At 35.9% G+C, this 24293-nt stretch overlaps 1 protein-coding gene across 3 annotated transcripts in view; it reads left to right on the top strand.

The window, feature by feature from the left end:
• Positions 1-21954, top strand: part of LOC141426504 (long-chain fatty acid transport protein 4-like) — a 45551-nt gene extending 23597 nt beyond the window's left edge. For all 3 annotated transcript variants that reach the window (XM_074085441.1, XM_074085439.1, XM_074085440.1), the window contains exons 2-14: positions 8403-8565; positions 12570-12811; positions 13522-13672; positions 13998-14235; positions 14746-14995; positions 15229-15430; positions 15516-15626; positions 15866-15947; positions 16029-16159; positions 16548-16698; positions 16918-17075; positions 17493-17646; positions 19445-21954. In XM_074085441.1, coding sequence (XP_073941542.1) covers positions 8500-8565; positions 12570-12811; positions 13522-13672; positions 13998-14235; positions 14746-14995; positions 15229-15430; positions 15516-15626; positions 15866-15947; positions 16029-16159; positions 16548-16698; positions 16918-17075; positions 17493-17646; positions 19445-19602 — 2094 coding nt within the window. In that variant the 5' untranslated portion in view covers positions 8403-8499 and the 3' untranslated portion in view covers positions 19603-21954. The remainder of the gene's footprint in view (positions 1-8402; positions 8566-12569; positions 12812-13521; positions 13673-13997; positions 14236-14745; positions 14996-15228; positions 15431-15515; positions 15627-15865; positions 15948-16028; positions 16160-16547; positions 16699-16917; positions 17076-17492; positions 17647-19444) is intronic.
• Positions 21955-24293: the final 2339 nt, after the last annotated feature.

Here is a 24293-nt window from a genome sequence, read left to right on the forward strand (position 1 = left end):
GGATTGTTGAGCAACTTGTCATTGTTGGTAGTTTGGCCGTACCTAAGTATTGCTAAACAAGGTTTATCAATTTTCTTTGGTGTGACTGCCTAGGTACTAGCGGTTAGTTACCCTTAAAAAATATTCAAATTGATCAAATTGATCATGTCTGAATCAACAAGTTTTTGACACTACATAGGTAATATCATAAATTTATAGTTGGTAATAAAATAACAGAAAGACCAATGTGATGCGCTTGTCCATTTCTGGCTGGCATACCGTCGTTTTTAACCGACTTCAAAAAAAGGAGGAGGTTATCAATTTTATTCTTTTGTTTGTTTAAAAACACCGTCACTCCGTCCGTTTTTTTTAATTCGTTGGTATGGGAATATCTTCAATGAGGGTTTTCCGACAGGCGAAATATCGCTAGATGGCGTTAGTATCCTGAGGTCCGTTTGACGTTTAACGTTTGCTTGCGATTGGCTCATAATTTAGTTATTTAAGTAATCACGACACAACACAAACACGCAAACGTCAAACGCACCTCTCGATAGTAACGACATCTAGCGATAGATATGTCGCCTGTCGGTAAACCCTCATTAGATCCCACAGGCACCAAATCTGGATCTGATGAATGGATCCTTAGGAAATCGAGCGAACTCTTCAAGTGTAGTAGTATATACGAGTATTTGGTGCTTTGGATATATTTAGAACTAACTCGTGCATTTGCTCTTGAAAATCACCATTTGATGAATTGGAACTGAGTGAGGAAGAGGTGAAGTAGACCACAGTTGACAATCGTAACTAGCTATACTCAGTATAATACAAAACGAGTATTTCACGGGTTGAGATTCAATGACATAGTTGCTTAGCAATTTATGTTCGTCGCAATGCCCTATGATAAAGTGGAACAGGTGGTGAAGCACCAGGAGGACTCCTCAATAATGAACGTCTCTGCATTGGAAAAAGCAATCTTTTGTAAAAGGTGACGGGCAGTTGACATTTAAGCTATTGTATCTTAGATAAGTTACAATACCTATATATAGCAAAAAATTTATCGACTACAAAAACAAACATGAAAATAATTTTCTACTAGTTTGAAATCGGTGTCTCAGTACGAGCCCGCGGGTAATTGAAGTTTTTAAGCAAAGCAGGCAATGAATTTAATATTTACCTTTATTCACGGAAAAGTAAATTTTTTTAGTCGCTGGCCGTACACCTGTCACGTACATACATACCGTAGTGTCTTTAAAGTTTAAAGCAAGTAATTACAGCTGTCATTCCCTTGATTTCTTTTTATCAAACTGAGAGATATAATTTTTGGTGCCAAATTTGAGAGCAATACAACAACTTGATATTTATGACTGAATTCTGAACTGAGCAACTCAAAAACAAACCTACCAAACGGCTTTGGTTACTACCATTACCATGTTACTACTTACGTTTTGTATCGTAGTATCTAACAACAGTTTGGTGACTATGGTTTATGAATTTTATGATCCTTGATGTAACGATGACATTAAAATTATCGCCTGTCTTTGACAAAGGCGCTAACTGCATGCTTTTAACCTCGCCGGTGTGAGGCGCATACTAATTAGGAACTCGTTGTGATTAATATGCGGTTTTGTAAGTCTTCCTTACCTTTGCTACTAACTGTACTTAGAAAACGTTAATACCCTATGCACATTGATTTTCGGCCAATTTCACCGATGGGTACGTACTTGTTATTGTTCTGTAATTGTCACAGATCCTAAAGTTGCAGGACAAATATGTGAAGGCATCAACGTAAACATGCATTTTATACTTCGATCAACGATATTTAATAGCTTTAATTTCAGAGTTTTGTAACTCACAATGCTTGTCTGCTATGGCAGACAAGCACGGCTATAGGTTGATTAAATTACACCCGTACATTGACCCGAAATTTTAGCACATAATTGCTCTGCTTGCAATTATTAAACACTATACTTTTCACTTGCAAGTGTATGTGACAAACAGCCACACTGTTTTTTCTGATGTAGCAACTGTCAATTGAACTTATTTTGATAACTATATGCAGCTTCACTTTTAACTATGGTAGTCATTTTTCAATCATCTTTGTGATGATAGCTCTTATATGGTCTATTAAAAACTTCAATCATGTGTTTTTGGCGAATGCCTAAATAGATTTACATACTGTCAGAGATTATTGTAAAAAATGACTCTATTTTATAAGTACCTACCTAACAAAAAATGTAGGAAATTAAATCTTTGACCACGAATTTGACCAACGTCTTAAATATTGTCTCAATAAAGCTGAAAACCTACCAGATATACTCGTACATATACAAGGTGAAATTTTAAACGTGATACAAAATTTATGATGCAATTCAAACTGTCATACCTACTGTATCGAAAATAGTAGAACTTTTATAAAGGTTAAATTCGCTTAATCTGACTTGCTCTATCATTGCTCTTAGTTTAGGCGTAGATTTTGAAGATATTCTGTAGCTTTATAAAATATTTTTCGAAAGTAAGGAGTATGAGCCGTATCATATAGCGCCAACAAAAGTCAAAGAGGCCAATCATAAGCTTTCTGTGAGTAAAAGCTTATAAAATAAATGTTAACTTTCACCTAAAGGCCTTTTGACATCAAACTCAAAAAGTTAGCGAAAGTATCAAGTGTGTTGAATAACTTTATTAATGAATTAAATACTTAAGTGGTGTACGTTATGAAATGTGTAAAGAATAAGATAATACGTAGACTATGTTCTGTTTTGTGGCGTATTTTTTTGTCTCTTTAGGGTTCCGTATCTCAAAAGTAATATAAGGATTCTTTTTTTAAATTTCATGTAAGATTTAGGTTTACTTGGTTGTCAACATGTCTGTCAGTTTGTTGAAACAGTTTTCTCTCAGAACTTTTCAGAGGTAGTATTAAGTTGAAAAGTTCACGCGACGAAAGGAAAGATACATTTGGCATCAAATAGGTACAAGTCTCACAACGCTAGAAAAGTAAAAGACGGAAAACCACTAATATGTAAACTAATGTAAAATTAAAATCATAAATTCATACTTACTGTGAAACTTTTGTTTTGGCTTTTAGATGTGTACAGAACACATCGTGCACTAGTCTGACTTGCAATTGGAAACACGTTTTTTACACGACTGTCCAAAGGAAAGGAGTATTGTTTTCCAATTATTATTTCAAGGATTATTGGGAAGGTTGAGCTTGTTTACTTGTTTGGTAAAATCCGTGGGTAAAATAGAAAACTATAAACTGTTCACCGTATTTTACCTTCTTTGCTTTTCCTTCCGGGAAATTATATGCACGCAACTGTCGTTCTATAGATATATATTGTAGAAGGATATAGTAAAGATAAGTAGTAGAAGCCTGTAATGAACAAAGAAGAGTCGTACTTAAGGTGATAGGGTCTCGCGTGGTCGTTCGTACCTGAAGGTAAAAATGTAATGAAAAAAAAAAGAATCAGACTTTAAAATTGTAATATTATTAATTTAATAACTAAAAAGGGAAAATAAAACTTTTATTTCATAAACTAATTAGCAGATTAAGATTAGATTTTTTTAAAGATTTTCTCGAGAAATAAACTATGTTACTTACTTCAAAACTTTAACTAACACAAAATAGTGATTAATTTATAACAGCTGCGGATCCATATATTAAACCATAATTTTAAGCATGCCTACGGCTTGATAAGTTTAAGGCTAATTATGTCTTTACTGTTTACCTATAAAACGATTAAAGTTTTACTAATGAGTTAGAGTTGACGCTACATTTGGCAACCATCCAATAAAGACTGTTTATTCGTGTGTTAACAAAAGCTAAACAAAGGAAATACCTTAGCATACCAACAATGATACATGGTTATTCTTAAGTAATCAAATATTTGATTACTGAAGGTTCGTTGTTGTCTCTGGTTAAGGCGATCGTCCATTCGTCATCCAACGACATTTTTTCCATATGTTGATGAATATCTCCAATGAAACAAGTAGGTACTTAGTTACTTATTAGTTCGCACATATTATCAAGGCAGTGGACGGCCGCTTTAAATAACGTTAACCCTCTACAAAAATAGGGGTAAGTATAACGCTAATGTCTATTAGTCTGTGGCATCGTAGTTCTCAAACAAATGGACCAATTCCGAAGCGGTTTTTTACGTGAAAGCGAGTTTCCTTGCGGTTCTCAGCTATGTTTCATTAGAATCAGGTCAGCCATTTTTGATATACTGAATTTTGAAATGATAATGCCGGGGGTTTTTCTAAGTTTTTTTCAAGAAGTGGTTTATATTGACCTTAGATTTTATTAATATGTATGTTATCATTAATTCTGCTTAAACATAAAAAAAATCTGAGTTAGGTTACCTATACGAAATACTCAAAAATATTCAAAACAACTTATATTCCTAAAGTTATTAGATAGTATCAGGTTTTTTTAATTTTGACTTATCAGATATTATGGCAGGTGGCTGTACCTACCTCTCTAGCGAGTTGTGGCCAAAGCTAACATTTTAAAGTTGCTGTTATACTGTTTACGACAACCGATAATTTAAGCCACTCGTAAAAACAAACATTGTTAATTTACCTAGTTACCTAATAAAGTTGATTCAGTGTCCCACAATAGTAAATGAGATTCAAATTGATAGTGTAAATTACGCTGATGTTTATTGAGTGTCATGTCGTAAGTGGCTTTGAACAATAATTAATATTAATTAGTCATAGCATCCCGAAATGCTCCGGCTTTGTGATTCGCATCACAGATCGCTTGGAATCGCATCGCTTCAAATATACTCAGCGGCACAAAATTTGGCCCACCCTTCATACAAAATTACCGATTCTGCATACATTTGAGGGCCAGATTTTTTGCCGCTCAGTATATTATCCAAAGTGAAAATTTGTGCTGAATTTGAAACACGATTCTACCGGGTGTGGCCTGTAATATGAGCAAATAATTAAAACATAGATCATACTCCTCAAACCCTCAAACTTAACAACATTAATTCAGCGAATTTTAAAAATAATTAGTTTTTAATTTTTATTACACTTAGTTTATTCGAAGAAGCAATGTAAAGCCAAATTTTTGATGTTTGTAGCGTGACAGGCGATGTCAGTTGTGTTCTAGGATGGCGTATATTGATAGCAGTATTTAATTTGTATGCAAAAGGAATATTCAAAGACTCCATTATTTCTAAAAGTCGCTGAACTAATGTGGTTCAGTATGACGAAGACGATCTATGTTTTAATTGTTTGCTCGTATTACAGGTCACACCCGATATATTAATACTTTTCGATGGTATTTTCGAGTGATGCGATTTTAATAATTGCCCCCCTGAACACGCGCTGATCTGAAATCGTAACACATTGAAATTGTAGTTCTTTATGGTTCTGCAAATTATTATTCAAATAGAGGTATATATTTTTTGGACGTATTGTTACGAAGCGAACGGAACAAACAATTTGGGCGAACACCACATCCGGACTGAGATAATATTTGATTTTTCTTAATATGTTTATTGTTAAAATAATAAATAACATTTGCAAATATTTACCTACATTTGAAAACAAGATTTTTTTGTAACGGGATTACAAAAAATTAAGTGTGAAAATTCTAAAAACCGTGGTACTTTGAACTTTTAAAATAAAGTAACGTGAAGGAATAAAATGGACTGGACTGGAATAAAATTATGTGAAGCTCATAAAGTGAAAATAAGCTTTGCACCATCTAATAATAGTCATTTTATAATGATCCCAATTCTGACTTCTTCTTACAATTAGTCATTCATCATCATCATCTTTGGGTCCATGCCGCGGGGGAATCCTTTTACGTTGTTTTACTAGTTATAGTTTCGTTATTAGTTACTTTTATTTTACTATATATAATATAAAAGTGAACCGCCAGAACGGGAAAAAAACGAGACAGAGCAGGATGGCGCTCTACAACACCATTTTGACGCGTTTCTCCCAAACAACGCATTATTTCTCTGAAATTATAAAGCAATTCGATTCTTTGACCTTGGGAATCGCGAAAAACTTGAGAAAATATGATATTGGGTGGTGTACATTTTGTATATTAAGCAAAATAAAATCACAAGTTCGAATTTCGAGCCAAAAACGAGCGATCTATTATCTATGCCAGTGTTGCCATTCAGGGAAAAAGAAATCTATTCATTATCCTGCACTGCAGTCTGTAAAGCTCTTTACCCATTCATTGCCGCGCGCCAGATTATGCTGGGCTTAGAGTAATGAAATTTGGTATGTAGATAGCTTGATGTCTGAAATAACACATAGGCTACTTTTATTCCAATATTCCCACGGGAATTTTGTAAAATCCCGGAATTTCAATTGTAACTACCAGATCGAATAGTTTACGCGTGCGAAGCCGCGGGTAAACTCTAGTTAGTAATAATTTTGAACAGGAACTATATTTTCTGTCACTTAAGTTTATATTTGTCACTAAACTGCGATACCCTAATTATTATATCTATCCCTAAGAAATATAAATTCGATCACCAAAATAATAGATCTGTCACCTAATAAATAAATCAGTTCCTTAATTCGATGCTTCTTCCTATTCTACTTAGGCAGGTCTGTTTAAAATTTTAAAGTTTTATTGTGTTTTGCTAAGTCACGGTTAGTAAAGTTCGTAAAGTTTGTACTTATAAATGCTTCAACGAAATCATTACTTTCACTGTATGTATTTTAAAAACAATCCGAATTAAGTTAAATAGTCTTAAAGAAAACAACTTAATAAAAGCTCTCTCTGGACTCTACATCAGTCATTTCGATTTTAGAATAGAATAGAATAGAAAATATTTATTTTAGGGTATGTGACACTGCATTTTTTGTACTTATTCCCGCCACGACCACCTTCACCCTTCAGATAGTTACTTCTGAAAGAAAGTCTTAATTTCTCTCTTGTCATGAAAAGCGAGATTAATTTACTAAGGTAATTGCATTAAGTTTCTAAATGCCGCCTGGGATTGCAATTTTAGTATCACACAATGGCACCTAGGCTATCTAGTGGGTGGGAAAGCATCGTATTCAGTTGTTTATGATCAGTGACAGCTAAATATCACGGCGGGAAAGTCACGTCTTTGTTCGCAGCCCAGCTACTACAGCCGTTAGTTATGGTCGTTATTCGTTAGGTCAATGACTTTCGATTTCGATTCTTTCACTATCGAGTACATTTCACATGACGTCATCGGTCTTGGTTAGGGTGGCCCCCCGAACGAAGGCCGTCCAACTGGATGTAGGTTAAACTGCGCTTTGCATGTCGTATTTGTAAAATAACCCACTGGATTTTTGGTACTTAATCAAATTAGATTGACACATAATTTAGTGTTGTGTCAAATTGAAATATGGTTAAAAACGCAAAGTTTTTCTTTACATATTAAGTATTATTTTGAATACTTTGCCCAAGGTTCAAGGTGTGTTGTCAATATTATTCTTAACAACAACAATTCTTCGAATGTAACAATGTGTAAAAACTTGTATCCGTGATTTTTTTACAACGGAATCGACGAGTGTATACTCGGCTACAGTATACAATATCTATCTCTTTCATTCAAGAGATACTGTTTAGTACTTACGTACTTAAGTTCTTTTAAGAAATAATGTGCACGATAATGGTAAAGGTTTACTTATTCACGGTTTCTAACCTTGCACACCATTAACGATTTATTAGATATCAGTAAAATTCAAGTAAAGATTCATCGACGAAGCTTAAATAAGACAATTTCTCAAAGTTTATCTCGGCCTAATATATACTTAGGTCCCACTGCGGGCAGGGTCCTCCTTTGAGAATGAGAAGGCTTGGGCCGTAGCTCGTAGGCCCCATGCGAGTCCAGTACGGGTGGTGGGTTCACACTCACACGCACCATTGACTATAGAATGAGGGCTATCGCGTATGAACTCGCCACTAGAGGCGCTAGTGTAGCGTGAGGTCTGCGAAATGTTAAATCTCATAGTTTTTGGGTGAGCTACGCGGGTTTATTTATAATTAGAATAATTTTGTGAATATTTTGCAATATCTGAAATTAATTATGGCAAATATGCGTTCCGGGGCAATGAATGTCTGTGTTTTGAGACAGTTTTGTCTTTTGGAAACCTTTGTCCTCCCTTTTTTCCGAACAAAACGGGAACTATGCAACACTGTGGCATGCTCGATATTTTTATGGTACGGTTTTAAGTGTATTAAATATGATTTTAATCTAAACTTTGTTTTCACGCCCGTAATAACAGACTTTGAAAGCCATACTTAAAAACCTCACGCAACAGTGCGCCATCTAGTGAGACAAAAAACGATCGCCATAACGCTTGTAGTAAATTTAAAATGTAATTTTAAAACACTCAGAGGTGCAAGCTCGGGTTTAGACCTACCTACGATCCTCTACTTGAGCTGAAGTTAATTTAGATTTGTATTGTTTCAGGTACACACAGTTAGATCACAATGAGTAACTCCGAGGCTTGAGGGACTAACCCATTAGGCATAAAGTGTATCATAGAGGAGTAAACACACTTGAGACAATGTCCAGTACGGAGGCGATTGTCGATGACAACATGAACAAGACTGATGCTAGATCACAGAATGAGGTGAGAGGCGTTAATGTTTAACAGCTTTCAGCTTCGAAAATACAAACTGAGACATGGATGCACAGAAAAACCAGAAAAAGAGACCAGCACTGGGAATCGAACCAAGGTCCTCAGCATTCCGTGCTGCGTGCTATAACCCCTACACCACTGCTGGACAGGAATCTAGACACGAATTTTTCCTATGCATACATATCTCAGGTTGCTTATTTCTACTTTGCTACTTAAGCAGCAGCACTTTCAGCTTCTTGTTAAGCAGCAGGGTTCCATACATCCGAGGTACAATACGGAATCCTTGAAAGGTCACTCGTGTCTGTCTGTCCGTTTGTCACAGCAAAATTGCTCTAAGTTAAAATTTGGCATACATTTATACCGCCCAAACACGAATGTGTTACGCAAGTAAAGGAATTTTGACTTTAGGGACACCCTGGTATGTACGCGATTGAGTTTCTCGACTATATTATATACCTACTATCTAGTAGGTAATTTTGGGTTAGGTAGTAAGGTGTTAAGTAGGTAGTACTTAGGTAGGTACTTGTTTACAAAATATGCACTATTTTAACCGGAGGACTTATCAAAGAGCTTCAGATATAAACGTAAAGTTGTGAAATAAATACTCGTAGTAAACAAACTGCGATAATTAAAGGCACTTTATTACTTAAATCAAGGGTCAAAGCCGTTAATCAGCATTTTATTATGTTATCGTCTTAAACTATAACTTGAATTAGTTATGAACCAATTAGTTATCTGAAATAAATTCGAATGACATGTGACAAATGACAATTTAAGAGCGTTTATCTTCGATCAACAATAGGCGTTTATACTTGCTGTGCTGGCAACGTTGCATTTTTGTTAGTTTTTCTCGATTATTCCATAAAAATTGAATGAAAATTAAAAATGTGGTCTAATAGAACTATTCTTAATATTTAAGTTAATGTGTCTACTGCAATAATTATTCGTGATAGACTTTTATTTTCTTTAAAAACCGTTAATAAACATTTGTTGGTTTTTAAAGAATATAACAGTATCACGACAATTCAAACAATTCGGTTAAGTCGTTTAAACGTGAAGACGTAACAGATAGACTATTTTCACATTAATATTAATATGGATTTAAGATAGTGATATTTCGAAAGTAAAACTTGATAACCTTCGATAATTGAAAAATGAAAATAGTCTATCTGTTACGTCTTTACATTTAAACTGCTGAACCGATGTTGATGACATATTGGTATTCAAATAGTTTAACATCCTTGGAAAGACAAAGGATACCTAGTTTTAATACGTTAGGTAATACCTACATCGTTCAAAATTACATGGTTATATAATACATTAAACTAATGACACAGTTACACTAAATACAATTGCAAATAATCATTCACAATGGACATGTACTTATCTGTCCATTTATCTACATAATCATTTCGTCAGCAAATCGTATTTAAACTGGTGGAGCCGCATACTTAGGTAAAATTTTTAGTTTACATACTCGTACGCGAAATCGTATAATTTGTACCTACACTAATGATTATTCCATACGATATTACTGTATGGTAACATTTTATAACAACTAGCCCCTAAGTCTTTGGAACTTTAGGAATTGTGTGTGATGTTGTTATAAGTGGGGTCGGCACTTCTGTTATCTATCCTAAGATGCCAAATCTATACCTACCGAATTGTTAAACCGGGGAACAGAAGTAGGTATGTACTTAGCTCTTTAAAAAATATTTACCTCTAATTAAAAGTCAACATGGAAATGAAGACAACTTGTTCTTTTTTGTCGTTTATGTACCTTGAGCCAAAATATGTACGCAAAAGTCGCTAAACGACATATACCTATCATAAAGTGACTTGAAAAATCACAACTTGACGTGTGCCTTGCCTACGGTAATGGTGACCCTGTGACGTAGCTACCTGTTGACGTATGTATATAGGTACTCGTGCGGTTGGTTTTTGAAAATGCAAGTTCAGTAGAAAGGTCGTTCTTGTAAGTCAGCTTAAGATTTAATTAAGACAATTGGCTATTACAAAATCTTAAAGGCATTTAATACGTGATCACGATGATATCATAAGAATTATGATTGTGATTGTAACCATGATCTCTTATTTTTATGCAGGTAAAAAGTTTTGCAATATTGTAACGTACAGTCGAGTGCATAAACTTGTGAGCAAAAATTTGATAAAAAATATCTGAACACGCTTCTACGCCGTTAACGATAGAGGCGTGTCGTTTTCAGATATTTTTGATCAAATTTTTGCTCACAAGTTTATGAACTCAACTGTAGGTACAGAATGCTTATAATACCCGACTAAGAAAATGTTAACGTTTTCTTCGTCTCCCTTTTAAATTTGTCTGTAGGTATATTTTAGCTCAAAGCTGACAGGAAAAAAATGTACTCTTCCATTCTGTGGAACTGTCGATAACGACCATACACCTTTAAAAACAATTCGCAAGAAAAAGCTCTCTCAGTTGAATTTTAAGTCCAACTCTGACGTAGAGCAGTGCTTTGTGCGTCACAGAACGAGACAGATTGATAGAGGTATTTATTCCGATAAAGAATGTCCTACTCCACTGCCACACATTGGGTAAGGTGCTCTTGTACAAAATCCTGTATAATGATGCATTTTGTATTGACATGGTGTATCAATGGCGCTCCATAAATTGGCTATTACGGACTCTGAATTACAATTCGATTTGTTGACGATTTATTAGTATTACACCGATAAAGATATGTACTCGTATGCATGGCTGGTAAGCAATGAATAGTTAGCGCCATTATAATCTTTAACTTGATGGAAGGGTATTGTTTACCTATGAATTTCTCATGGGCGGTGGTGATCATTGCCGATCAAAAGACCCGCTTGCTCGTTTGACTCCCTCTCACAAAAAAAAAACAACGCAACTTATTTGCATTATTTAGTACTTAGGTGAATTACAAAATGATCTATTAATAAAAAGTTCAAAATAAGTGAAAAGTTTCACCATGTATGTATACACGATACATTATATACCTACTCGTAATTCACTCGATTGTTTACTTTTTAGAGTTCCGGACCCAAAATGGCTAAAACGGAACCCTTTTAGTTTCGCCATGTCCGTCCGCGGCTTTGCTCAGGGACTATCAATGCTAGAAAGCTGTAATTTTGCACGGATATATATATGTAAAGTATGCCGACAAAATGGCACAATAAAAAATAAAAAATAAATTTTTTTTTAGTGTACCTGTCTCCCATAGACGTCAAGTGGAGGTGATTTTGTTTTTCTCATCTAACCCTATAGTGTGGGGTATTGTTGGATAGGTCTTTAAAAACAATTGGGGGTTTGCTAAGACGATTCAGTGATTTGTTTGCGAAATATTCAAATTTAAAGTGCAAATTTTCATTAAAATCGAGCCTCCCCCCCCCCTTCTTAAATCTAAACCGGCGGTTGGAAAAATTTGTAAAAATTCAGGGTGGTAGTAAGTATATCAAACTTTCAAGGAAAACTATAACGGCTAAGTTTGCTTGAGAATTATTAGTAGTTTAAGAGTAAATAGCAGCCAAAGGTAAAACTTGGAACTTGGAAGATTCCGTATAAAATACGAAATCCTTAGAAAAATATTACTTATTTTTTTCGTAATGACTACGGAACCCTATTTCGGGCGTGTCCGACACGCTCTTGGCCGGTTTTTTTCATCGTAAATTAGTACCTAACTATCTTATATTTAAGTAGTGAAACCTGGAAGCAAACCAATGAAATACAACCTTTCTTAGGTTTTCGGAGCAGTCAAGGTGGTCAAAAATATCGGCACATGCACTCTATTATTAAGGTCTTAGAGTTCATGTTTCGATATTTTTGATCACCTTGGCCGCTCCGAAATATCTGATGGCCACTGACTTACTTTTAAAAAGAGTAACGTGACTGACATCAAATGTGAGATCTACGGGAGTAAAGCCATGGGGTTAAAGCTCTATTATATATAACAACGACGGTAGCTAAGTAATTATTATGTTTTCTTTTTTTACAGGTGAAACAAAATGGTAAAGATTTAGAAAGTGGCAAGACATCAGACGAACCCAGACAATGGGGACGGATAATAGCTATAGTTCTCGCGATTGGTGTACTGGTGGCAGCCTGTACTGTCACGTGGGTCTTCCAGAATTGGCAGACCAGCCTCCAAGTCTTCGCTATTCTCGTAGTGGTTTATGTCATTGCGTTCCATTGGAGATGGATTTATGTTGCTATCAGAACAGGACCGAGAGATTTTTCGTAAGTATTAAGATTGGAAAATTTTGAAAATGAGCACAAGTACTTAAGTGTTTTTACTCCATGTAGACAAGCTCTTTACACTACAGAAATGACCATTTTAATCTACAACCTCAGTACCGAACAAAAAAAACGCAACATCGATGCAGAATATACTGCGGCCTTTTTTTGTTAATTAGGTGCATTTGAAATTTACCACGAGTTTTACGGTGAAGGAAAAACATCGTGAGGAAACCTGCACAACCCTGCAAAGCAATTCAATGGTGTGTGTGAAGTTCCCAATCCGCACTGGGCCCACATGGGAACTACGGCCCAAGTCTTCTCATTCTGAGAGGAGGCCTGTGCCCAGCAGTGGGACGTATATTGGCTGTGATGAAATATTTTTAAACGAGCTCAGAGAGAGCGAGAGTGAGAGTTTTTTTACGTAAACGAAAGACAGTAGGTACCGATACTGCGTACCTAAATGGTGGTAAATACTCGTATCGTTCAAAGATAGTATTCAGCCTAAGTATTATTCGAAAGTTATGGGCTTGTTTAAAAAGAAGGATGTCGTAACGTTAACTTTTGGACCGGCATTTATTTATCCCAATCGCCTCAAATTTTCTAATGGTATTGGTATTAAACGTATTATGACACTGAATCACTGAATATGTATGTGGAATTTCGTTGGCAGAAGGAAGAAATTTCTCCTTTATTTATATTTTTTTTTATAGGGCGTTGTACTGTTACATCAAGATCCTGCTGCTCACGAGGAAGCTAACCAAGAAAAATTATGTGATGCCGGACATGTTCCACGATCTCGTGAAAAAACACCCCAACAAAGCCTGCTTCTTATTCGAGGAGGAAACTTGGACATTTCAACAGGTATTCTACCGACTAATTGCACCTCGGTCAAATACTTAAAGCTTTAGCCTTGACCAAACCACAGCGGTAATAATGTAATGATCTATGTAACAATGTTGAAACATGAGATGTGACCGAGTAGACATTCTCAGACAATTGTCTGACACGGTCTTTAGTTACATAAGAAAAAATGCTTATATTCCGCGTAAGTAGGTAGGCTAATGCCAATTTCTTTGGCAAAGTTCAATATCAACCATGAGCAATTATGAACCTGTTTGCTGACCTAAATAACTCAAATAATTATTTTATCTGAGAATGTAGAGTTAAACTTGAAACGACTTTCCAGGTTGAGGAGTACAGTTTACGCGTGTCAGCTGTTCTCAAAGCCCATGGTGTCAAGTCTCAGAGTAAAGTGGCCGTGATGATGATCAACTGTCCTGAAATGCCGGCGACGTGGCTCGGAGCGTGCCGGCTGGGCGCAGTTGCCCCGCTCATCAACACCAACCAGACCGGTGCTGCGTTGATCCACTCAATCAACATCGCTGACTGCGATGTCGTCATTTACGGAGACCAATTCGAATCTGGTTAGTTGCGAGCAAATTATATAGGGATAAGTAATTTCGTCTTTATTTCTGGTTAGGTATCTGTTTTATCCTACCTATTCTATATGCGTTTGCTTTTACGTGATATTGTGGTGTGATTGTGATTTTAACTAGACTGTATTTATCATTGGAGGGAGCGCCAAAATTCGCATACTCTTCGGAAGTCATACCTACCGTAATTTTTGTCCGAATCATCGTTTGTCTTATTTTTTCCCACTAAAATCTTAATTTTTTCTGAAAAATTTAAATAGTCCTCCTATAGAATACTATAGGTTAGGTTAGGTTTGTTTTATAACAATTCTGAACAATAATTGGATTCAAAGAAAAAAGAGTTATGATATGACAAACGATCATTCTGACAAACATTACATTCGGACTTTCAATAACTATGCGAGCCGATATGGACCCCTTTTGCAGTCTCTGAAACTCAAATTAATAATTTTACTCTTATTTTGCTTTTTTTACATACAATCTTCTTATCCGTTCATGCAGCAATCCAAGACGTTGCCAAAGATCTTAAGCCGTCTATAAAACTCTTCAAGTACACTCGGCGTCCACTAAACACATCAGGAGATGGCGTGAAGATAGCAGAGTCTTCCAATGACTTCACGGCGATGCTGGAGTCTACGCCGCCGTCACCCTGGCATCTCACCGAAGGCAATGGCTTTAACGGCAAAATGCTGTATATCTATACTTCTGGAACCACTGGTCTACCCAAAGCTGCTGTTATATCTTCTTCCAGGTAAACACAAATCAGATTAAACGTAATCCTTTATACCGCCTTTTAATAAAACTAGTGTCTTCTGTGAGCTGTAGTGTCTTCTGAGTTTTTCGAAATAGCATATTTCAATTCCTATGGCTCCGCCGTTTTGAAAAAATTCTAAAATTAAATCTATTAAAAAATTCTTATTTCATACTAAACCTACCAGACAAATACAGGCTGATCTTTTTTTTAATCTAACTTTTTATTTTCAGAATGGTGTTCATGGCTTCAGGCATCCACTATCTCGGCGGCTTGAGCACAAAGGACATCATTTACTGCCCCATGCCCCTCTACCATTCGGCAGGCGGATGCATCACGATAGGACAAGCCTTCCTCTTCGGCTGCACAGTAATATTGAAGACCAAATTTTCGGCATCAGCCTACTTCAAGGATTGTGCCAAATATAACGCTACTGTAAGCATTGTGTAGTATCTTTGTGACGTAAATACTTACCTATTGACCTTATGTTTCATTGTCTTCTCCCTATTTATTTTTTCAGGCTGCTCATTACATCGGTGAAATGTGCCGTTACATCTTGGCAACACCTCCTTCAGCGGCTGACAAGCAACACAAAGTGCGCAGAGTGTATGGAAACGGAATGAGACCAACTGTAAGTCAAACCAGCAATATCCTAATCTGATTCATTAGAAAGAAACACAGTTTATTTAAAAACGTTACTTATTTAAAACGTTTTGGTGTAAACGTACCTATTTTTATTACTGAAACACATAAGGTTTTTTTTCTTAATAAAATTGATGCTCACTTCCCAAAAGCTGCCTAAAGCTGGTGTACACGTTGCCACTACACTTCAGTATTCCTGTTCATATTACTTATTTGTTTTTTTTGCAGATATGGACCGAGTTTGTAACCCGGTTTAATATAAAAAGGGTTGTAGAATTTTACGGCGCCACAGAAGGAAATGCTAACATAGGTAAGTAGATGCTACTAATATCTACATATATATAATATATAATAGTACCTATCACCTCTTAACTGATTTATTTTGTTCCAGTAAACATCAATAACAAAACCGGAGCAATTGGATTTGTATCGAGAATCATACCGCAAGTGTATCCAATTGCTATTCTAAAAGTTGACGAAGAGACGGGCGAACCCATTAGAAATTCACGAGGGTTATGCCAGGTAACGAGTGACGCTTATAATTTCAAAGTCCGTCGCAATATGATTAAAAAATACAAGTTTTTAACTACAAGCTTTACTTTGTGCCTATATAGTAGATTGTACAACAAGAGCATAAAACGAGCCATTTTTTCCAAGATGTTCATATAGCCTCCCGAGCCGGTACGGCGAGGGTGGATAGACACGTCGAGGGGAAAATGGGTTTAATGATCGATAGTTTAATGCACTACAGCACAAAAAGTCATAAACACAACAAGCAAGTTATAAACACGATTACGAGCATGAGAAGTGAAAAATGTATTTATTCACTTTAACAGTGGTCGGATTGACTTAAAAACCTGATGATTATGCAAAAACAAATATACGTTAATTTTTTTTCTTTATTTTACAGGTAGCCAAACCTAACGAGCCAGGAGTGTTCATTGGTAAAATCAAACCTAACAACCCTTCAAGAGCATTCCTTGGATACGCGGATAAAGCAGCATCAGAAAAGAAAGTCGTGAGAGACGTGTTCACACGCGGCGACTCTGCTTTCATATCAGGTAAACTATTTGAACTATTGCAAGAGTATATAGGTACCTTGACGTTTACCCCTGCTGCTGGTTAACCCTGCTTTCTGATCAGACAGAAAAGTTGGTGACACGTAGTAAGACAAACTATTAGACATCTTTATTCCAGCATACCTATGGAGGGACTAAAGATTGAAATGAGATTTCGGCTTGAAAGTTTTGTGAGTGAGATTTTGAAACTTTCTGTTCCAGGTGACATCCTGATATCCGACGAGTTGGGCTACCTATACTTCCGCGACCGCACGGGCGACACGTTCCGCTGGCGCGGCGAGAACGTCAGCACCACTGAGGTGGAGGCCGCCGTCTCCAGGGTCGCGGGCAACAGGGACGCGGTCGTCTACGGAGTTGAGGTATAAGATCCACTTCACTCTAACAAACATTTTGTACAAACATGCATTGTCAGTTTTGGTTCTGGCTTCTAGCGTGACACCTCTCTCAAAGACTAGGAATAGCAATTCAGAGAAGTATGTGGCCAGCGTTTTGGAGTCGGTACATGTGGCACAAAACCTTGACAGCGTTGAACTTTATGAAATTTAATGATGATTAATCTGTTAATAATACAGGGTGTAATTGTTAAGTGTTGCCAGGTGATTATTCCGTAAATACCTATAAAAGGTATCAGAAAAGTTTTAACCTGATATCGAAAGTACGTTAGACATGAAGAGGTAACAAACAAACAAACATACTTACAAACTTGCGCATTTATAATATTAGTGGGATAATATGAGTGGGATGTACTACCTAACTTACTTCATATATCGTTTCAGATCCCCAACATCGAAGGTCGCGCGGGCATGTGTGGCATAGTCGACGTGGATGGCACTTTGGACCTGGATCAGCTGTCCCAGCGTCTCGCGAAAGACTTGCCGGCATACGCTCGACCCATCTTCATCAGAGTCATGACTAGCATAGATATGACGGGTTAGTTGACAGAGTTAATAGTTTCAGATAGATAGAGTATCTACTTTTCAGTCTGGTTGCATATATATCTAAAAGTATAGGCACCACTTACGATTTACAATTTAAACGAACGAATTATCTTCACCGAAGTATTTTTGAATAAAGTTTAGTTAAGAACACTGTTTAATTGATCATTTAGGACATTGTGGCAAAGAAGGATGGGCAGATTTGTATGGAATCTGGCCTAGGAACCAATAACGACAAGCCTTATATCATTGGAAAGGTTTTTTTATATTCTTCAACTTTTTGTACGGTGGGCAATCTCGAATCGCTGTGTAATAAAATATGAAAACGCTTATAAAATAAAATCATGATACAAGATCATGAACATACAGGAACTTAGGTACTTACTTAGTATCAAAAAAACCTACATTTATGCAGCGGTAACTTTTTTCACACAAATATTTGGGACTACCTGCCATAGTAAAAGTTTTAGAACTTAGAATAAGCTATCCAGTGACATACCTATCGTTTGCCTTATCGGTCATTAAGCCAATTAGCCCACCCTCCTTTAGGAAAAGATGCAGTACAATAGTAGTTTATGTGACTGTAACATAATATAGGCAAGTCGCATCAAAATAAGAATATGGGCTTTGATTATTAATGCGTAATAAATAATAATGTAGAATTACAAATACTGCTTTATCTTCTCACATATTATAAACAAAACAAACTAGATAATCTTTGTGACAAGAACAAGACAAACTGAACATCATAAATGGCGCCAAATGAATACTTTTCTGGCGCGTAAATCACCTATGTAGTTTTTTTTTATTCAAAGACAAACTAGACACGGCTCCAACCTGGATTCTTGGTCTTAGGCTCCAACTCTCATATCGTTCGATATCAAGTGCCGTGCGAGATTTTTCTCGAATGCGACGTAATTTCGACAGTATTAGAATTGAGATCGTTTGAAATTAGAATTTCACAATAAAGTCGATTTCGATGGTATTTTACGAGCGGTCGAAAACGGCAACGGTACGGAATCGCAGTGCGCACCGTTTTTTTGCATGCTTTCCACACCGCTGCGCAAACGCAAACGGTCCGGAATCGCAGTGACGTGCCGTAAACGTCACGACTTTTGTTCGGTAAAGACCTGCAGGGCTACTACGAAAATCGAAGTTCGTGTCGTTCGGTCCCTCTGACACCTATGCTATTAAATACGAAAATCGAAGTTCGTATCGTACATACCGTCCCTCTCACTCTCGTATTAAATAATATAAGCATAAACGGGACGGCAAGATACGAAATTCGAATTTTCCAATTCGTATAGTAGTATATAGGGCCAGGTGACGGCTTCCCATCAGCTGACTCACCTGCTCGTTTTCCCCCTATTATATGTGTATATATCATATTTATCCCTTTATAGAGCAGGACTTTTTTCGCGCAAATCTTTTTCACAATCTATATATCCAATAAGTTCTTAAAGCTTTGAATAGATTATATTATAACAGTATGCTCTGCCTACCCTATTTGGGAATACAGGTGTGAGTGTGTGCGTGCGTGCGTGTGTGTGTGTGTGTGTGTGTGTGTGTGTGTGTGTGTGTGTGTGAAAACTATTAATTTTGAGTCTTATGGATTACGATTTATGTATCTTTATGCTGGTCATATTTTTTAATTTTTGAACGTATAAGCATTATATATATTCCTTATGACAATTAAATGTTCCGTCTTTGATTGGTCAACAGGGATTGGCTTCAACTAATTATTCTTAATTTAAGTATTAGGAAAACAAATAAATATTATTTTTTGTTCACAGGTACATTCAAAATGAGGAAGGTTGACTTACAAAAGGAAGGATTCAATCCAGCGGCTATAAAAGATAAATTATTCTACTTAGATGTAAAACAGGGGAAGTATCTTCCTCTAGGCCCCGAAGAATACCAGAAGATAACGTCGGGACAAATAAGACTGTGATTAAACATAAAATATGTAATGGGTATATATGTATAATGTTTAGTCGAATAGACAATTACAATGAATTAGAACTAAAATGCGCCTGACCAGATAATTTATATAAATGCTCTTGAGCATATGTTACAAGACCAGCCATTGTAAGAAAAATATAAATGTTTTTGCTTGAAGGTATCTAAACTGGGTTATCTGTTATATCGAACTGACCTGAAAAGGGTACTCCTATTTATAATTAGTGATCATTTTGTAGAAAATAACACAGGATTATGAAAATTACCAAATGTGGTGCGTCTTCTTTGTTTACTTTTTATGAGGTGTTTATGATCATAATTGCAATTGTTGTAACTTTTTAAATTGGTGTACCAGTTTTAATGATTCGCGGTTATTTACAAGAAAATAATATATTTGTTACGGGACGTAAACGTTCACGCTTGCCGCTCATTAAAGGTAATCATAATAAATATATTTTGAGTATAAGTATTTAATATCAATTCGTAACTTTACAATTCTATTTGAGATTATATTATGCTTGTAAATACGAGTTAAATATTAAGTAAGTTACAGTGGTGTGATATTATAAGAGGTTAGCAATATCAATGCAAAAGCTAGGCCGATAGCTAGAGATGTGATATCCGCTTGACGATGATGCGTTCTACAAACGCGAGTCGTCACGCTGTTAGTTTTGAATGAATTGTATGATCACTTCAAAAGTTCAAACGGACGCCACGCGCCGCGTGAAGTTTGGCCTCATTAAGTTTTCATTTTAAGCCGTGGTGGCCTAGTGGTTTGACCTATCGCCTCTCAAGCAGAGGGTCGTGGGTTCGAACCCCGGCTCGCACCTCTGAGTTTTTCGAAATTAATGTGCGGAATTACATTTGAAATTTACCACGAGCTTTGCGGTGAAGGAAAACATCGTGAGGAAACCTGCACAAACCTGCGAAGCGATTCAATGGTGCGTGCGAAGTTCCCAATCCGCACTGGGCCCGCGTGGGAACTATGGCCCAAGCCCTCTTGATCTGAGAGGAGGCCTGTGCCCAGCAGTGGGACGTATATAGGCTGAGATGATGATGATGATGAAGTTTTCATGACAATAGGTAGATCGTAAGAATTGTATTAAAAAGTTTTTGAAGAATAAGTTGTTATATATGAACCATATCAAACAATATTCGACTTCAATAGGTATTTAGTTGTTTTGCAACTGTACTGTACTGTACTTTACCATTGGGAATGTCAACCTCAACCGTGCTAAAAGTCCGAGGCACCGGTTAGTTAAAAAGCCCTACGTTTAATTTCCCAACTTAGTCTGTAGATAATTGTTTAAATAATGGTGGAATGAAGTATTAATTGGTTTATAATAAAGTTTTTGAAGAATAAGTTGTTATATGAACCATATCAAACAATATTCGACTTCACTAGGTATTTAGTTGTTTTGCAACTGTACTGTACTGTACTTTACCATTGGGAATGTCAACCGTGCTAAAAGTCCGAGGCACCGGTTAGTTAAAAAGCCCTACGTTTAATTTCCCAACTTAGTCTGTAGATAATTGTTTAAATAATGGTGGAATGAAGTATTAATTGGTTTATAATAAAGCGTGTTAGGTAAAAAAACCAGGCAAGTAAGGTGCCTATCGGGCCATCGACTATTGCTCGTAAACTAGTAAAGCCTACAATGCTTTTATATGTAATTTTCCTTTTAAATTTGTGAAATAATGTACTCTTGCTGGTAATTTTGTTATTAGGTACCTGCAATGCCCAATAACAATTCTGCAAGATTGCACAACTTTGTGGAGCCTTTTAGCTTTATAGTAAGCATTGTTTTTATTATCTATGATTTGTGATAATACTTTAGTTCTCATGGCCGCAAATCAATGTCTTATTATTGAATCCCAAATGTTAACCGGTTCGAAGGACTAAAATAAAACTAAAAGGCCAAACTAAGGGTTCCATTTTCGCTATTTTAACTACGGAACCCTAAAAAAGAACAGATTAAATTTACTGCAAAATATCATCAATACAATGCAAGGGGATGTATAGATTGTACCTCTGGAATCTTTTCGAGTTGGTTCATTGTTGTTAGTTGAAAAAGTAAAGAACAAAAAGTTAATAAGTGTTTTTTGCACCTACCTACCCCTACAAACTTTGATTTCCGTTAACGTTAAGAGAAAATTCTACAGGTCAAATAAAGTTCATTTCTCTAAGATACTAGTGGCTGAACTCTTATTGTTTAAAAGAAAACTCGTTTTTATGATGTCGATCTTAAGTGTCATGTCAATGTCACTCGTCAACTTTGTATATTTTGTAATTTTACCTTTAGTACTGGGTGTGCAGTTATTATATTTATGAAAAATCAAGAAATCTTTCGTTTTTTTTTTTTAGTTAGTCATAAAGTTATTACCAAGTAGTTTCCAACATGAACTGAGTCCGCCGAATTTAACGGAAATCAATAAAATCACGGTGTACGTATATATAATAATAGGAATTACGATGGAAAATCAAATTCCAACTATACTGAAAGATTAAAAGAAGTCAAACACTAAACAAAATAACCCTTCTTCGGGCAGTCGCGTAATAAGACTACAATTACAGTTAGCCAAGAAAATAAGATTGACGTATCGTATTTTATAATATAATAGAATAATTATCGCTAAACCCAAAATCACTCAAGTAATTCGACTTTAAAACTACATAGTCCACATACACTGTGATTGTGACTCTCGAATCAGATCTGTACCTAATCTGTAAAGTAGTCGAAACATGACCAAATCGACTTTTGATCCGTACTTAATTTAACTAAATCGAAATAACGAATGTTATTTCTTTATAAGTGGAAACTGTTTTGGCTTATGTATCAGCTAAGTTATATTTATATTCAACTGTGTGATATATGCTGTTTGTTTCCCAAATAAATAATTAAATAACTTTATCGCGATAGCAAATCGGAGAATATAAAATATTAACAGTCTTCTCGTGACCCCGGCCACTGTAATGTTGCCGAAACGTCGAGGTAAATATTACTCGTGTGTGTTAGCGTGACAGACAAGTCCTGTGCCCTTAGTGTAAGTTTTCGGTTACAAAATACGTCTCGATCGCGTTCGCGTTATAAAATCTCAATTTATATGGAAACACGAACAGCGCCTCTAGCGGAACGTTTGCGATATTCGTGTTTCCATACAAATTGAGATTTTAACACGAATGCGATCGAGACGTATTTTGTAACCGAAAACTTATACTAAGGGCACTGTGCGTAATATTTCTAATCTCTTAAATTAAGTTCGTTTTTCGTAATAGCCCCCCTATCGACGAATTACAGGACTGTTCTGAAACCCAATGTTCAAAACTTTTAACCGTAATTCAGAAGTATTATGTTACTTTTTACCATTATCAATTTAATGTTAGATAGTAATATTCGAAATAAGATAAGTCAAGGTAAAATTCAATTTCAGATTTGGGAGTTCGACTAAAGTTTTAATTCATTTATAGCTGTTTTTTCGTAGCCCATTCCAGTTTCTGAACATATCGTAAATTGACAAATCAAATTGAAAGTCAGGAACAAAAACCAGTTTCTACGTTTTATGCTACTAAATTTTTTATTTTGGCTATTCCACGTATTTAAAATTCACATTCCGGTAATGAGTTGTTTATAATTACAACCAATACGCGCGCCTTATCGGTCACAAACAGTCAAAAGAAAAAGTCCGACCGTAAGCACAGTTAGGGCTGCCATCCGTCCGGATTTCCCCGGATTTGTCCTAGTTTAGAGGGCGTCCGGGGAGCGTTCCGGTGGGGTTTCATTTGAAGTCCGGGGTTACGTACTTCATGTTTTTTTGTGTTTTTGTGTAATTTGCGAAGTGCGAATAAATATTTCTATTTCTATGTAAAAATATTTTATTAAGTATTTTTTAGCCAATACAATTAAAAATTTTCAAAGAATTAATTTCCAGCAAGCTGCAAATCGTTTTAACACCTTCATTGGGTCCTAAATGCGTGTAAGTGTAATCCGATTTTGCCTCCTTTCCAGGAGGTATGCATAACTTTTGGAAACCAATTAACCGCGAAAATTATGCACTTTTTTTCAGCTTTTTTGCTTCTAGCACAAAAACGATACGTCCACCGGAAATGTTATTTTATTCAATATAAAGAATGTTAAAATTTGCGTTGATTGAGCATCTAAAAGTTCAAATTTGGTTCAGTGATACATCCGACCGAAATTAAAGGCGAAGCGAACAAAATTGGCCCCTGACGACGGATTTGGTCATTCTTACTGGTGGTGTACCTACTGGCAGGCCCTAAGAATATTCTATGATAATTACTTGAAAATAGAGTAAGATCGAGGATTGATAAAAAGCATAGAATGTTCTTAGGGCCTGCCAGTACAAAAATCAAAATCAAAAATCAAAATCATTTATTTTATAATAATGTGTGTACAGTGGTTGACGAATCCTCCTTTTAAGTTTAGCACTTGTATTAATGGTGGTATTCGCTCTTTCGTACAAGGTCGTGATTATGCTAGAATTAAATTAAATACATTAGTACCTACAACTAGATCAGAAACTAAAATTAAACAGTAGTACATGTTTGTGTTTACGTGTGGGTAGATCGCATGAAAATAGAATAACTTAAGTATTTCTCTTAATTTAATTAAATTACATAGTACCCTTCTTTTCTTAACAAGTAAAATAATACTCAGTCCTTTT

Source organism: Choristoneura fumiferana, chromosome 3 (assembly GCF_025370935.1).
Source record: "Choristoneura fumiferana chromosome 3, NRCan_CFum_1, whole genome shotgun sequence".
Lineage (NCBI taxonomy): Eukaryota > Metazoa > Arthropoda > Insecta > Lepidoptera > Tortricidae > Choristoneura > Choristoneura fumiferana.